This window comes from Erithacus rubecula (genome assembly GCF_903797595.1).
Source record: "Erithacus rubecula genome assembly, chromosome: 6".
Classification (NCBI taxonomy): Eukaryota; Metazoa; Chordata; class Aves; order Passeriformes; family Muscicapidae; genus Erithacus; species Erithacus rubecula.
Genome location: NC_136688.1, coordinates 9,384,359 through 9,400,376, shown reverse-complemented (window position 1 = coordinate 9,400,376; position 16,018 = coordinate 9,384,359). Strand labels below are relative to the sequence as shown.

The following is a 16,018-nucleotide window of genomic DNA, read 5'->3' as shown; positions in this document are numbered from 1 at the left end:
CCTGAAGCAGCAGGTGAGTGGCTGGGGTCATTCACAGAGGTGGTTTGGGGGAAATCCCTGCCAAGTGTTGGAAAATCCCACCCTCTTGCTCTCCGGTGGTGGCACAGCCTCCTCGGCTCTGCAGGTACCCAGTGTCTTCTCCTCCTCCAGGTGCTAAACCTGTGCAGGAATTACGGAATTACAGAATTACATGAAGTGGGACACAGTGCCTAATTATGGGTAGTTTGGCCTGGTATTGCAAAAAACATCCATTATCACCACACAAGGCTGTGGAAACACTGGGATGTGAACTGTGCAGTGCCTGGAACCCCGGAGCAAACCTGATGGGCTGTTTGCAATGGCACTTAAACGTGTTTTGGGGTGAGAGCAGTGTGAAGTGTTGCTCGGGCCTGTGCCTGACTGACATCCCAACATGCTGAGGTGCTGATGGATGGATGGCTCTGGACTGGCTCCAGAGGGATGATCAGCGGGAGTAAGTGCTGTGAGGAGCACCAGGAGGAGCTGGGGGGCTCAGCCTGGAGAAAAGGAGGCTGAGGAGGACGTTCTTGCTCTCTGTACCTCCCTGAGAGAATGGTGGAGCCAAGTGGGGGTCAGGCTCTGCTCATAGGGCACATGGGACAAGCGAGGAAATGACCTCAAGCTGCACCAGGCGAGGTCAGGCTGGACTTCAGGAGGAATTTTTTCTTGTAGAGCATTGTCAGGCACAGGAAGGGGCTGTGCAGGGAGGTGGTGAAGTCCCCGTCCCTGCAGGTGTTCAAGAAAGGACTGGGCATGCACTCCGTGCTCTGGGCTGGCTGAGAATCAGTCACAGGTTGGACTCAGTGGTCTGGGGAGTCTTTTCCAACCTGGATGATGCTGTGATTCCATGATTAGAGCGCTGGAGTGGCTTTGCTCTGGAGACAGGCTGGGAGAGCAAGGGGTGCTCAGTCCGGAGAAAACTCCAGAGTGACTCCAGAGCCATTTCCAAGGGCTCCAAAGACTGGAGTAAAGGCTGTGCGAAGGGCTCCAAGAGAGCTGGAGAGGGACTTGGGACAAGAGATGGAGGGGACTGGAAAGGAAGGGACAGCTTCCCACTGCCAGAGGGCAGAGTTAGGTGGGAGACTGGAGTTCTGCCCCTGGATGCCTGGAAGTGTCCAAAGCCAGGCTGGACGGGGCTTGGGAGGAGTCGCTGCCCGCGGCGCGGGGTGAGTGGCACCGGACGGGCCCTGCGCTGCCCTCCAGCCGCCTCCCGGTTACCGCGACTCCGCCGTCCCCCCGCGGGGCCCCGGGCGGGGCGGGCTCAGTGCGGGGCGGTCCCGCCGCCTCTTCCGCGCCGTCACCGCGCCCGCCCCGCCCCGCCCGCCGGCCCGGACCCCCCCCGCAGCCCCGGCCCGGCCCGGGAGCCCGGCCATGCAGCCCCGCGGCCCCGCCGAGCCCCGCCGCGCGCTCCCGTCGGGCCGCAGCCGGGCGCGCTCCCGGGGCGCGGCGGGCGCGGCGCTGCTGCCCTCCATGCTGATGTTCGGCGTCATCCTGGCCTCCAGCGGGCTGCTGCTGATGATCGAGCGCGGCATCCTCGCCCAGGTCGGGCCGCCGCCGCTGCACCCGCCCGCGGGGCCGTCGCGGCGGGCCGGGCGGGACCCGGCGGCGGAGCTGGAGCTGGAGGTGCTGCGGGACACGCGGAACCGCACCATCCGCGCCCTGTGCGGGCAGCGCTCCATGCCCCGCAGCGTCTGGGAGCTGCCGCCCGGGCAGCGCCGCACCGTGCTCCGGCACCTCCTGGTCAGCGACAAGTACCGCTTCCTCTACTGCTACGTGCCCAAGGTGGCCTGCTCCAACTGGAAGCGCATCCTCAAGGTGCTGGACGGGGCTCTGGAGAGCGTGGACGCGCGGGGCAAGATGGACCACAAGAGCGACCTGGTGTTCCTGGGCGACATGAAGCCGGAGGAGATCAGCTACCGCCTGAAGCACTACTATAAGTTCATCTTCGTGCGGAACCCGATGGAGAGGCTGCTCTCGGCCTACCGCAACAAATTCGGGGAGATCAAGGAGTACCAGCAGAGGTACGGCGTGGAGATCGTCCGGCGGTATCGGAAGAACGGGGGCAACTCGGCGGGCGACGACGTGTCATTCTCGGAATTCCTGCAGTACCTGCTGGACGAGGACGTGGAGCGCATGAACGAGCACTGGATGCCCATCTACAACCTGTGCCAGCCCTGCGCCGTCAGGTACGACTTCATCGGCTCCTACGAGCGGCTGCACGCCGACGCCACCCACGTGCTGGAGCGCATCCAGTCTCCATCCTTCGTCCGCTTCCCGGAGCGCCAGGCCTGGTACAAGCCCGTGACGGCCGAGACGCTGCACTACTACCTGTGCAACACCCAGCGCCGGCTGCTCAGGGAGCTGCTCCCCAAGTACATCCTGGACTTCTCCCTCTTCGCCTACCCCCTGCCCAACATCACCAGCGAGTTCTGCAGGCACTGAGCGGCTCCTGGCTGGAGGCGGTGGGAATTGTGCCTCGGCCCGTGCTGCTGTGTGAAGCACGCTCCTCTATGCATTATTTCCTGATTTTATACTTGGCAAGCACTGTTTATATGGAATTCTCTCTACTGCCTTCGCTACTTAGGATCCTTTTTGTAGCTCTCTGACTTTCCCGTGTACCTGCGCTGCTGGCTCGAGCACAGTAGCTTTCGTATCTCTGTTTTGCTCTAAAGCCTTTTTTATGCCATGACATGGAGAATTCCTGTAGGGAACCTGAGAAATTTATATATTTTAAGTATTTTTCTTCCTTTTCTGGGTTTTGTACTAAACGTTGGTTGAATTGAGATCGTGACGTGGCGGTTGATGCACTAAAAATTGGCATTGTTAAGCCAGTCCCAGATGGATTTGGGGTATAAGTAGAAAAAAAAAAAAAAAAAGTTAATCAGGCCTCATTTATCCTTTATTTTCTCATTGTAGATGGTACTTAAATGAGGCTGGTAATTTCTTCCGTGTCAGTAGTACCTTTGGGTTTTATTTTTATTATTATTATTATTTACCATTGAATTAGAACTATACCCCTTTATTGGGTGATTTTGGAAGTTACATCATGTATCAGATGCAATATCAAGCAATCATCACATTCTGCTCTTCTCTCTGAATTGAAGCAATACAGACTCAGGATAAGATCAAAGTCCATCCTCATCCTTAGGATGGAAAACAGTTCCCATAGGCCATGTGCCAGTTTACAATCTGGCGGGTCCCTGCATGGAAACCACTGTGGAAAACCCCTTCCTCCAGCCATGTTTGAAACAATGACAGTTTGTGGATTGATTCTTCCTCCTTTAATAGCTGTGCACATCCTTTTTGTAGCTCTTCTATTTAATTATGTCTCTGAAATCAAAATTTGGGGAGATGACACAGGATGTTGTTCCTGGGAGGCTGTGTCCTCATTTCTAATAAAGTTTTTATACAAATTATCCTGTTAGTGTTTTTCCTTGGGATTGTTTGTGTCGTTGGAAAGGTCTCTGCCCCTCATGCTGAGCCACAAGACAAAGGTGGGATGAATTGGTTGTTCCTGTTGTGATTAATTAATGTTTTAACTGCCAGCACAGCACCAACAACACATGGAGAAGGGTCATGTCTGAGCTGAATGCATAACAGAACATGAGGAAAGGGGATGAAAAGCAGCAGAATGGGCTACAAATTGCTGTGGAGTTGGTGCAAAGTGGTAGGGATGGATTATGGAGCTGGCAACTTCCTGGGATAGCTCTGTTAATGTTCCTTCCCCCTTTCTAAGGTGTTTTCTTCAGGATTTTAACATTTGCTGAAAGAAGGGCACGGAGGTGCATCCAAACCCAGTGTTGGGGTAAGTGTCCAAGGACAGTTTGGGCTGAGGGATTTTTACCTTTGCTCAGGGGGTCATGGTTGGGTATGAGGGCAATGACTGGAACATTCATGATTTGAGCTCCTGGCTGCATCCTGAATCTGCAGGCATCAATCCCAGGCCAAAAATGGGTCAGAAATTGGCTTTTCTTTCTTCGTGCCCCTCTGAAACCAGCAGCATTCCTGTCTGCCCCCAGGGGTTTTGGTGCCCGGTGCTGGAAGAGCTGGAGATCTGATCTCCAGCCAAAGGCACCAGTTCCGGCTGTGAATTGGATTTTGTTTTGTAAAGCAGATGCTGCTTGGGGGGTGTGCTGAGCTGTAATTAAACCTGGCCTCCAAGTCTCACTAACTAGGCAGAAGTTGGTGAGACTTTGCTGTCTTTGCTTCTGGGAACATTTCCCGCTTGTTTGGTGATTTGGTTTTTAATTAAATGATTATTTCTCAGTAGTTTTAAAGGTTTTTCTACTTGTTTGTTTATCTGCTGCAGCTTCTGTTCTCTATATTAAAATTCTGTCTCTTGTCCCCTTAATCTAATTTACTGTGCACATGATTCTGCTTTTCTCTGACTCTCTCACTCCTTTTCTGGGCATCACTGATCACCCTTTTCTCTTTAAATAAAGCAAACAGGCTCCCACCTCCTTGTATTTCCCTGTGAGGAGGATTTTAATTCAGGTAGAGCCTTGTAGCTTGGGAAGAGGTTTGTCTGCAGGTCAGCAAAAATGAGAAATCTATCGGGTTTCCATTATTTGGGCTTCATTTTATCTGTGACCAATGGTACAATTCTCTGTGGCGGCTTTGGACAAGGAGAGTGGAAAAACAAGTCAGCTCCCTCTGCAGCTGTATCATTTCTTTCCTTTGTCAGGTGTTTCTCCAGGGTGGAATAAATCAGGAGGAGATTCCAGAGCTGACAGCAGGTGCTGGAGGTGAGAGGTGCTGAGCAGGATCCATCCATCCCCTGGAGCACAGGGAAAGGGGTGCAGGAGCAGGGAGGAAAGCATGGAGTTAGGAGCTGGTTTGGATCTGTTCCATCTGAGTCTGGCAGCTCCTTTTCTCACCTTTGCTTGGGACACATGCAGTTGTCCTGCAGAATCAAAAGGGAGTCTTTCCCCTTTTGAATTCTATTTTGTAAATCCTCAATTCTGCACTGAATGTCCCAAACTTCCCCTAGTGAACAATCCGAGGTTTTGGCATCAGGGTTTGTCCCTGCTTTTTCCTCACTTGCTTATTCCAGTTTTGTGCTGATAAATCACATCTCTGACCCCGCTGCTCTCGTGTTCTCCCTGTAGAACCCTGTCCAGGGATGAGGAGACACCCCAGCAGTTTAATTCCACCTCATGACACAGAAACCTTTTGATTCTCTCTAAAGTACCACAATGTTACTGTATTTTGTCATTTGTCATTTCTCTGCTCAGTTTTTGGAAGTTGGAGCTGGTTTGGTATTCCCCTGTGGACCAGGGAGCAGGACAGGTTAGGAACCTTTGCTGTTCCAAAAATCTCACTTCACGTGTCATCTTCTCTACTAATTCCAACATTGCACCTGCAAAGCCTCGTTCCACCTTTCCCAAACCCCAAGCTGTTGGCTTTTGGCAGTGTGACTCTGGGAAGGGGTTTGGAACCTGTTCTCTCTGGTCCCCGTGCTCAGCTCAGGGTGTATGTATTCTCTTATTTCCTGTGGGTCTTCTGTGGGTTTTGCAGGAATAACCAACTTCCTGGCCAGGCACTGGGGCTGAAATAAACACATTAAGGCTGTCAGTCGCCAAGCTGGCTGGTAGCCATGACCCCGGATCTAGTGGGAATAAAGCTTTGGGAATAGCGGCGGGAGCGAGCGGTGCCAGGGACGGCTGCTCTGACGCCTGCAGACGGCATCACACCAGCCTGGCTTCTGCTCCTCTTGGCTCCCAGCCTCCCTCCTGACGGACCAGAGTCACCACGGGCTGCGGTGGGCACGAACATCCTCGGGATGTTCCTTTCCTGGCAGGCAGGATTTTGAAAGAGCCGAAAGAAAGCGTCTCCAATGGGTCTATTGTGTGTCGGGATATTTTGGTATTCATTCCTTATTCCTTAATGGTTCGGGTTGGAAAGGACCTTACTGCCATGGGTGCGTTTGAGAGGGTGTCAGGCACATCCCTGGATGAGGCTCTTTGCCGCTGTAAACCAAGGAAATGAGGAAGGCTGGGATGGAAAGCGCCGTGCCCAAGCGCTGCCCCCTCCCTGCACCCCTCGGCTTTTATCGCAGCTATTTTGCATGTGAATGAGAACTTCCCCACTTCCTTCTGGGACTTGAATTGGCAAACGGGGAGTTGTTAAAAAATCTCCAGTCTTCAGCCCCGACAAAAGATGGTTGCCATGGAAATAATGGAAGTTGCATCGTGAGCAAAATATGTCCAGGCCCGGCGCCAGCGGGAGGGAGGAGGGAACACCTTGTCGGTCACGCACCTTCTGCCAGCGCCCATGGTTTTCCTTATCCTCGGCAGTTCGTCCTTTGGGTTAAAAGAGGAGAAATCAGAAGTGTCACAATTGGACGGGAAGGGCTTGTAGAACTTCCAGTGCTGGTAAATTCGGCAGAGCTGCCCCGCGTTTAGGATCCCAAAGGATGTAGTGGGGTTGGAACCAAAGCTGGAATCCCATCTCAAGTAACAGGCAGGAGTGTCCTGTCTTAGTTATATCCAACCTCTTCTTCGTGTCCAGGAATCTTCCAGGTCTGTTTTCCACTTGCCTATAAAGACAGACAAGGTGTCTTCCTTTTCTTCTGGGAAAAAAAAACACCTTTGGATTTTAAACTCTCCAAAAGCCTTTTCCTTTGCAGACCCACAATTATAAACTGCATCTTCTGCTGCTTTCAGCAAATCTAAACATGATTTCAAGCCAAGAAGCTTGAGAAATTTGATTTATACCTCTCCAAAGTGCTAATAGGAGCCACAGAATCCTTGCTGAGCTATGAGAGGGACAAAAATAAATCTCCATCAGGGTTTATCCATGAGCTGCAGAGCTCTTCAGTGTGGAAACTGCACCTGTTGGTGGCTCTGGTGAGTGGTATTTGCTGGTAGGAGCTTGGAATGGGAACAACAGGGCATTCTGGGGCCTAAACACATCCTTCTGCTCTCCTGACAGCACCAGGGGCTTGGGAGCAAGCTCAGAGCAAAATTCCTGTTTATTGGTGATGGAGAACATCAGGTGAGGAGCAAAACAGGGATGTGGGAACCAGCAGCAACACACAGGTGCCTGAGAAAACCCCTGTGGAATCTACCACAGGGATTGAAGGAATTTTAAGGTGCCAGAGTGAGGAGTAAAGCACAATGAGCATGGTTGGGTGTAGGCTCAGATCCCCTGCCAGCAGCAGAGCAGAATTGAGAAGGTTCAGGCTCATTTCTAACCTGGGAAAGGGCCAGGCAGGGGTAACAGCAGAGGCTGGAGATTTAAAATGTAAGAACATAGTTAATGCATATAAATATCTGGATCCTCATGCTGCCTGTTCATCCCACACCTCAATGCACCTCCTGACCATTAGCAAGTCCAAGTGGATGTTAAGCTGATGAGAGTCCAGCGAGCCTGACCTTTGGGGAGAATCCCAGAACAATTTTGGTAGGAACAGACCTTAAAAATCATCCAGTCCCACCTCCTGCCATGGGCAGGGACACCTTCCACGACACCCAGAATGAAGGTGTTCTGTGGGATCGTGGGAGTCAGGAGGCTTTTGGGGGCTGGGGGCTTTGGAGGAAGCAGGAGCTGAGGATGAGGAGCTGGGGACACTTGGGGCGGCCACGAAAAGATCTGGTTTGTGGCAGAGCCCTGAGAGCAGGGCAGGGCTGAGGGGTCTGTCCTGCTGAGCGCTCACAAAGAGCCCCCTGGAGCCAGGGCTGGCTCCGGCAGCACATTCCTGTCGCTGCCAGGAGGATGCTGAGACACAAAGTCTCTGCGAGCCCCGGGCGCTCGGCTCCTTCCTGCTCTGCGGGAATCCACCCTCCGCTCCCCGGACAGACAATTCCTTGTTAAAAATCGCTTTAACCAAGCCTTGCGTTAGCCAGGGTGAGCCCTGCAGCGTTCCAGTGGATCTTTGAAGATTTGTAAGTGGTGGATGTCCTCCGGGGTGGGCTGCCTTGGTGGGAACACTGCACAGCTCCAGGCTGGGATGCTCCTGCACACCCCATCCCTGGCAGCCCTCTGCTCTCCCAGGGCTCAGCCCCGCCTGTTTGGGCAGTGTTTAACACAACCCCACCCTCCCCGTGGCTCCCGATTCCAAACCTGCTCGGTTAGAGCCTTATTTTAAGGGGGGGGGGGGGGGGGGGGGGGGCTCTGCCAGTTGCTCCCTCCCATCCACACGCAGCCCCGGAGGGCTCGGCAGAATTCCCCATCCCACAGGGACTGCTGGCAGGAAGCAATCTGGCAGACAACATGTTTAGAGGAGACAAATGTCTCGGAGCCACCGAACCATTTAATTGCCAATAAACGCAGCCCACATGTAAATAATTATGGAGACCCAGGAACTGTGTCGTCTTCCGTGGAAGGAGGGAGCTGGCAGCCTGGAAACACCCTGTGGCAAGGGGAGAAATTAAGATTTCTTGTTAATGCAGGAGGAATGAGTGTCAGGAAACCTGCCTGGATATTTCCAGGTGTTGCTTCAGGCTCAGGGTGGCCCAGGAGGTGATGGTTCCTGGCAGAGTGAGAAGGACCAGGCTGTGCCTTGGGGTGAGTTTGGGAGCAAATTTTGAAAATTCACCCATTTGCTTCACCAAGCTCTTGTAGCAACTCAGTGGGATCATTGCAATATCTTTTTTTTGGCCACATTTTTGGGATAAAGAGCTGTGAGGATCCTAGTTCAGAACTGGAATCATGTATATTCTCAGCAATGCAGACTTTCCCTTCAGAGCTCTGGTAAAATCTGCAGACCCTTTGTTCCCCATCCCATTCCAGCCCCTGCCTTGGGCAGAGACACCATCCACTAGACCAGATTCCTCTCCAAGCCCTGTCCAACTTGGCCTTGGACATTTACAGGGATGGAGCAGCCACAGCTTCTCTGGGAAATCCATGCCAGGACCTCACAGGAAAGGATTTCTTCCCAATCTCCCATCCTGCCCTCTGGCAGTGGGAAGCCATTCCCCCTTGTCCTCCAGGTCCATGTCCCAAGCCCCTCTGCAGCTCTCTTGGAACCCCTTTAGGCACAGGAAGGGCTCCAAGGTGTCCCTGGAGCCTTGGGCATCTCCACTGCCATCTTTCAGCTCCTGAGGTTGCTCTGGTTCCATTCCTGGAGCGGGAGGGTGTCACCTCGCAGAGCCCCCCGCTGTCACCGCCAGAGGAGCCGCCTCCATCCGGTAATTTGGCTTTTCCCAGGGGGGTCTGATGAGTTCCTATGGCAACCGAGAGCCGCTCTGCAGCGCTTCCCTGCGTGGCAATCAGCGCTCACCTCATTTATGGAATTAGTGCCCGTGGCCTCGGGAGATGGGCTGGAGCATCCGGGGGGAGCCAACCCCCCCCTGCCCGGGGGATCTGCCTGGAGCAGCACCCCAGCTTCTCTGCTGCCAGGGGCTGTGGGGTGGCTCCATCCCTGCTGCAGGAAACGTCTGGGTGTCCCACATTGCTTCCAGAATTGCAGTAAAAACGATGCTTTGAGAGGGAGGGTTTGGGGTGTCTCCCAGCCCTGCTCCATCCTTGGCATACTGGAGAGTCCCAGGCAGTGGCACCAAGCCAGGGATGTGTCTGTAGGTTTTTGGGGACTTTGGGATGGCACCCCATCCCTCATCACCACCTTGGGGAGCAATGTTGAGCTAAGTGGCAGATTTGTCCCCAGGCGAGGGCACGGTGACCGTGGTGTGTGACTAAGGAGATTCTTGGCATCTGCTGCGGGAGTGGCATGATGGATGAAACAGATGAATCAGGAGGAGACTGGGGTTTGGGAAATCTTGGTTAATTTGCTGCAGCGAGGGTTTGCTACGCTCACAGGAATTAAAGTGTGAGCAAGGACAGAGGAGGCACCAGGGGAATACGGGATCAGTCGGAAGTGGAGCCATCCATAAATCAGCTCTGGTGCTTTCAATAATTCAACCACGCTGGAAGGTCCAGCAGTCCACAGAGAGGTGATGTCCATGGCAAGGTGCTCAGTCTGCCTGATCCACTGGGATCCAAGGCCAGGTTGGATGGGGTTTGGAGCCACCTGGGCTGCTGGAAGGTGTCCCTGCCCATGGCAGGGGATGGAACTGGGTGGGATTTAAAGTTCCTTCCTTCCCATCCCACATTCCCTGTGATTACTGTGAGCCTGAGCTGCATCAACTGTGCTTTTAGCCAAAAGAAGTGAAGATAAGTCTGATTTACTCCTGTACACATCACAAACCTGCCTCTTTAACCAGAGCCAAGATCTGGGAAGAGAATTGGCCACAGTTTGTACAGCCCATGGAATCTGCCCAGAGAAATGCAAAAGATATTTTGCAAGCCCCGTCAAGGAAATCAGAAGCAGTGGCTTGAGTCAAAATGTTATCCACAATAAACTAGGAAAGAATTGCAATGATGATGATAATAATAATAAATAGATTAACAATTTCTAAGCCTTTTCCAGATCAACAAGTAAAATTTGCCCAATGATCCTGTTTCAGTGGAAGAACTCTGTTATGGATGTTTTGTCAGCACTGGTGATATCCAGGCAGAAAAAACACAGCGAGAAGGGGACTAAAAGTCAATGGAAAATTACCAGGCAAATTTTGTTTGCTCTGCCTGATTTGAAGACAGAGGAGGAAATTTCTAGGAGTACACATGGAAACAGTGTTGATCCTCCGTGTGCATTTAGAGCTGATGCTCATTTCATTTCATTCTGCAGTGCAGGACAAAGGACCTCATCATCTGCAGCCATGGGAGAAACATGGATAGGGATCAAATAATGGGAATAATATCTTGCTTGTAGGTAAGCTCTTTCAAGTAATCATCTCTCGAGTGTTTTTGAAAGAACATCACTGGAATAAATTATATTATCTGCCCCTTAGAGCTGTAAACACCTAAACAGGCTGCCAATATTTTCCCTTCCCGGGTTGTCCTGGCAGATGGGAGAGTGACAGGCACCAAATCCTGGTAGGGAAGAGGGTCACGGAATGGAATTGTTTAGGTTGGAAAAGATCTTTAAGATCATCGAGTCCAACCGTTATCAACCATATTTCAACCAACAAGAGAGTTTGTGAGGAAGAAACTCTTAATAATTGAGGATGATTTAACAAAAACATCCCCTTTATACCCCCTGGTTCCTGGGAGAAAAGCTTGGAGCAGCTTCCTAAGAAAAGCTCTGCAGAATCAGCCTTCAAACATGTTTTCTTTCCTCATTTATCTGATTAATTTAGTTTCATTAAGAAAACCAACCGTGTTCTCCTTTATACATCCAGTTTCTGTGAATCACAGACTGCAGCTCCGGGATTTCTGTGTTTATTCTCAGAAGTCACTCGGCTTTTAGCTCATCCTCCTAGAATAGTGTTTTCCCTTTTCCCGCAGATAATTTGGGGAATGAGCAAAACATCTCAACAGGGGGACCTGAGGGTGGGGATTTTCTTTCCCAGTGCTCAATAGCTGCAAATTCTAATCTGGTCTGGAAACATGGAAGAGGAAACATCATCCTCTTGGTGGATCAGTTCTCTGGGATGGATATATGGATTTTAAATGGTCCTGCAGATAAATGCAGTGATGGGAATGAGTGGGTGGTGGAACTGGGGGGAGAAAAAAGCTGAGAAGAGCAAGTTAGGGTAATTTAGGGGTTTTAATTAAGAGTGAAGTGATAGAGATTGTGATGGGATGAAATGAAAAGAGAAGGAATCAACACCAGCAGTGACAGGACAAGGGGAAATGGCTTCAGTCAGACAGAGGGCAGGGTTAAATGGAATACTGGGAATAAATTCTTGGCTCTGAGGATGGTGAGGCCCTGGCACAGGTTGCCCAAAGGAGCTGTGGCTGCTGCATCCCTGGAAGTATCCAAGGCCAAGCTGGATGGGGCTTGGAGCAACCTGGTCCAGCACTAATCCCAGGACAGAACTAACCACATCCAAGCTGGCATCCTCCTGGGAAGTGCCTGAGCTGCAGTGAGGGGTTCCTGGGTCTTGTGGGATTCACATCAAAGCACACACACAGCCCAAGCTCTTGAAGCCTTTATTACAGGAAGGACAAAGAGGGCTCTTCTGCCTTGGTTGGCCCCTCTGGGATGAGCAGCCCAGGGAAGCTGCAGGAAGCCGAGGAGGGATCTGCTCTGTGGGAATGTGGGAATGTGCTGCGTGGGACGGGTCCCTGTCTCTGCTGCCACCCCACAGAAGGTCACGAGTCCTTCCAGGGCTGAGGAGCCTGGGGGTTTTGAGGTGCTGTCCCTGGGCACCAGGAGCAGTGTGGGGTCACGGCTTGGCCCCGCAGAGCAGGACATGGGAGTGCCATGGCCCCGAGCTGTGGTGCCTATGGCCCTGCTGGTGCCTGTGGGCTGTTCCCAAGGGTTGCTCCTGGGAAATCAAGAGGTTAAAACTTAGATGGGAATTGAGTGTAAGGAGATGCTGCTTTCTGCATGTGCTGCTTGCACAGAGCAGCCTGAGAGGCCACAGAGGCACCTCAGACTCTGAGGAGCACTGACAAGCAAACCCAGCCTTCATCTGGCAGCTTCTGGGATAGAACAGCCTGGCTCTGGGATTCCCACCTCCACTGCAGGACCCTGAACGCGGGCACACACTGAGCTAAACTTCCCTAGGAGCAGAATTTGACACATCATTCCTAGCAAACTCATCACTTGAGATCTTTGGAGTCCTTCTTGGCCATGAAGAGCAGCAATGTCTTCATGGACGTGCCAATCTGCACCTCGGGAGAAACTGGGATGCCCTGGCTGGTTGCAGGGGCAGCTCCTCCAGCAGGCTAAGCAGGTTATGAAAGTCATTCCCATTCCAAACATGTCCCCATCTGTACCTGCAGAATGCATTTCTCTGAGCCTGCATTGTCCCTTCACCAGTAAGGTGAATTTTAAAGGATAAATGCTCAGCAATTTCACAGCTCCCCATGCAGGTCGACCTCTTCCCGTGGCACAAAGTGCTGCCTGTTGCTTAGGAACAATCTGCATCCTACAAAATGAAGATGTGCTCTCTCCAAAGAGTTTTTTACACAGTGGGTGTTCGCCTTGCTCAGACACTGATGCACCTCCTGCATGAACCATGGGGTGAAGTCTTGGTGCTCCAAATGCAGCACTGCAGCCAGCGGTGATTCGGGATATAGGGATGTGTCCCAGCACGGTTTGGGATCCAGGGCCATGCAACCCCAACCCTTGGAGGTGCCCTGGCTAAGGTAACCTGGCTTGCAGAGCGATCTTGTCCGAGGCCCCGGCGGGAGCATCTGCCAGGGTGGAGCAGGTGTTGAAGCGGGAAGCCTTGCAGGACGTGGTCCTGGAGCTCCGCTTCTTGCGGCGGAAGCAGCTGCTGAGGTGGAGCCAGAACTTGTCGTGGAGGGAGGCGTAGATGAAGGGGTTGTAGCAGGCGGAGCTCATGGCGATCAGGTGGCACGAGACCTGGATGACGTTGACGTACCTCTTGTCCAGGATGGTGAACTCCTCGTCCATGTCCCGGATGAAGTTGACCACCTGCAGGGGCAGCCAGCAGACGGCAAAGCAGACCACGGAGACGGTGAGCACCCGGAAGGTTTTGTGCTTGGTCCTGGCCCACTTGTGGCGGCAGTGAGGGGCGGCGCCCGGCACGCTCCTCCTGCGCAGGCGGCGGGTGATGGCGCAGAAGGACACGGACACGGCCAGCAGCGGCAGCATGTAGGACAGCAGCAGCATCAGGCACGAGTAGAGCAGCCGCTCCCGCTCCTCGTGCCTCCAGAACTCCTCGCAGATGATCATATCGTGGCCGATGGCGTTGAGGTCCAGGTAGTGGGTGTGCAGCCAGGTGGGCACCGAGGCGGCGAGGGACAGCAGCCAGATGGCGGCCACCAGGCCCAGGCAGGCCCTGCGGCTGATGCGGCGGCGGATCGGGTACGCCACCACCACGTAGCGGTCGATGGCGATGGCCGTGAGCGACAGCACCGACACAAAGACGGTGGCGGCCTGCAGCAGGGTGACGAAGTGGCACATGAAGACGCCGAAGAGCCAGCCCCGCTCCTCGAAGGCGTAGGAGGCCGTCAGGGGGACGCAGGCCAGGCACATGACGAAGTCGGCCACCGCCAGGTTCCCGATCAGGAAGTTGGTGGTGCAGTGCAGCTTCTTGGTGAGGGCGATGAGGAGGATGAGGAAGAGGTTCCCCACGCACGCCACCGTCACCAGCGTGGCGTAGAGCGGGATGAAGAGCGGCTTCAGCTCCAGCAGCAGGTCCAGCCCTGTGAAGATCAGGGCGGAGTTGTTGTGCCAGGAGTCATTGGGCAGCTGAGCCATGGCAGCTCCTGTGGCCAAAGCAGCTTCTCCACAACTCAAAGCCAAGCACAGAGGCGCCTGTGAGCTCTGGAGGGGACATAAACACATTTGGTTGAACTTCTGGGCAGAAGGACCTGCTCTAGAGTCAGGGCCTTTAGCACTGCCCTGTGCTGAGGCACTGCTGGTTTAAATGACTTGCTTAAGAGTGAAGATGCCCTGTGACAGACACACAGGAGCTCTGGTGTGGAGCAAAGTTGGGAAGCTGGCTGTGAAACAGTTAAACAGCCAGCATAGATCTGTGGGTAGATGCCACTTTGGGGCAGCAGGACCCAGAAATTGGCTCAAAAAACCTCATGGAGAGTAATCTGGGAGCTGCACTGGTGTAAGACAAAATTTAAAAAAAATTTAATAAGAAGACACTCCTGCATTTCTTGCTTTTTATTTTTCCCAGTTAATTCCACCCTGACCCACCAGCCCCATGCTACCTGGCTGGGCAGGAGCATCCTTGCCACCCCCTGCACTCCTGTGTCTCCCCCACCCCAACCCATCCCACTGGGCTCTTTTATCCCCTTGGTTATATCTTCACCACCCATGGACCTTTGGCTTCTCCTGTCTTTCTCCGTGGCAGCTGTGATGGGAGGGAGGGAAGGAGGGAGTGCCTGGCTCCCTGGGCACCTCCACGAACCCCCTCAGAGTAGCTCAGGGAAAAGAGGTAAAATATATTCCAGCAGAAAATGTATGGAAATTAAGAGTTTCCCTCCAGGACCCTCCTTTCAAGCCCCACACTCTCAAAATTACTGTTTGATTCCCCCTTACCAGGATCTGGACAGTCTTTTCCCCCCAGTGGAGAGTCAAATCAGCATTAATTAAGAAACCCTTGTAATTAACCGAGGGATATTGTGGTTTTCTCCATCCCAGCTGCACTCACAGGGTGCACGCTGAGATACCACAGCTCCAGGTCCCCGTGCCCTGCCTCGGGCAGGAGCACAGAATCCATCAGGAAACTTGCAGCTGAGCAGCCAAAATGCTCATTAACTTACAGAATGAAATTTCTGAAGCTCAATTAAATTCTTTAATTCTGCTTCGTATACCCACGAGGGTCAAACCAGCCCTTCTGTGCATCGCCGGGATCCTGCTCCCTCTCCAAAAATCCCGGAACCCCGCGGCTCTGGCTGGGGTTTGGGGTCCCGGGGGTGGCTCTTACCTGCCGAGGGGTCCGGGCTGCTCAGGGCTGGGAGCCGCCCGCTGCCCGCTGATGTTCCCGTGAGGATGAGGAGGAGCGTTCCCTTCGCGGGGTGTTCACGGGCACAGCCGCTCTCAGCCGGGTTTTTATGCTGTGAGGTTTTTTTGCCTTGCTTTGTCTTCCTTTATTTTTTTTTTTTTTTTTTCCCGCTGCCTGAGCCTTTCAGTCCCGGAGGAACAGGACGTTCCCACCCCCGGCGCTCGGTGTTCCGCGCACATCCCCGCGCCCCGCACCGCAGGTGGAGCCGCATCCCGCCCCCCGGCCCGGCGGGAGCACCGGGGGGCTGCGGGAGCCCCTCCCTCGCCCTCGGGGCCGGATCCAGGCACTTTCTCCCGGACGGGAAGGCGCGGAGAGGACGCGGGCACCGCGCGGAGCTGCCGGAGCCGGCGGCGCCCGTCCCGTCGGGGGTCCCGGCCCGGGAGAGAGGGAAGAGCGGGGAAAATGGGGAAGGGGCAGAGCGGGGAGAGGGTGACCCAGCCTAGGGCGATGGGCACCCAGCCCCGAGGTGCTGGTGGCCCAGCTGGAGGGACAAGTGTAGGATGGGGTGAGCCATTGTGAATTGCCCCGAATGAGAAAGGGTACCAGGGTGAGCCGTGCTT

At 53.6% G+C, this 16,018-nt stretch overlaps 1 protein-coding gene and 1 pseudogene across 2 annotated transcripts; one reads left to right on the top strand and one right to left on the bottom strand.

Annotated features, from left to right (window-relative positions):
• The first annotated feature begins 1,383 nt into the window (after positions 1-1,383).
• Positions 1,384-3,431, top strand: CHST14 (carbohydrate sulfotransferase 14). The gene has a single exon (XM_079308636.1). The coding sequence runs from the start codon at positions 1,390-1,392 to the stop codon at positions 2,458-2,460; it is 1,071 nt and encodes a 356-aa protein (XP_079164762.1). The 5' UTR covers positions 1,384-1,389; the 3' UTR covers positions 2,461-3,431.
• An 8,707-nt stretch (positions 3,432-12,138) lies between these two features.
• On the bottom strand, positions 12,139-15,758 carry LOC306803867 (prolactin-releasing peptide receptor pseudogene; annotated as a pseudogene). Its single transcript, XR_013777947.1, has 2 exons — positions 15,381-15,758; positions 12,139-14,263 (listed from the first exon to the last, which is right to left on the bottom strand). The product of XR_013777947.1 is annotated as a prolactin-releasing peptide receptor pseudogene (transcript).
• Between the last annotated feature and the right edge of the window lie 260 nt (positions 15,759-16,018).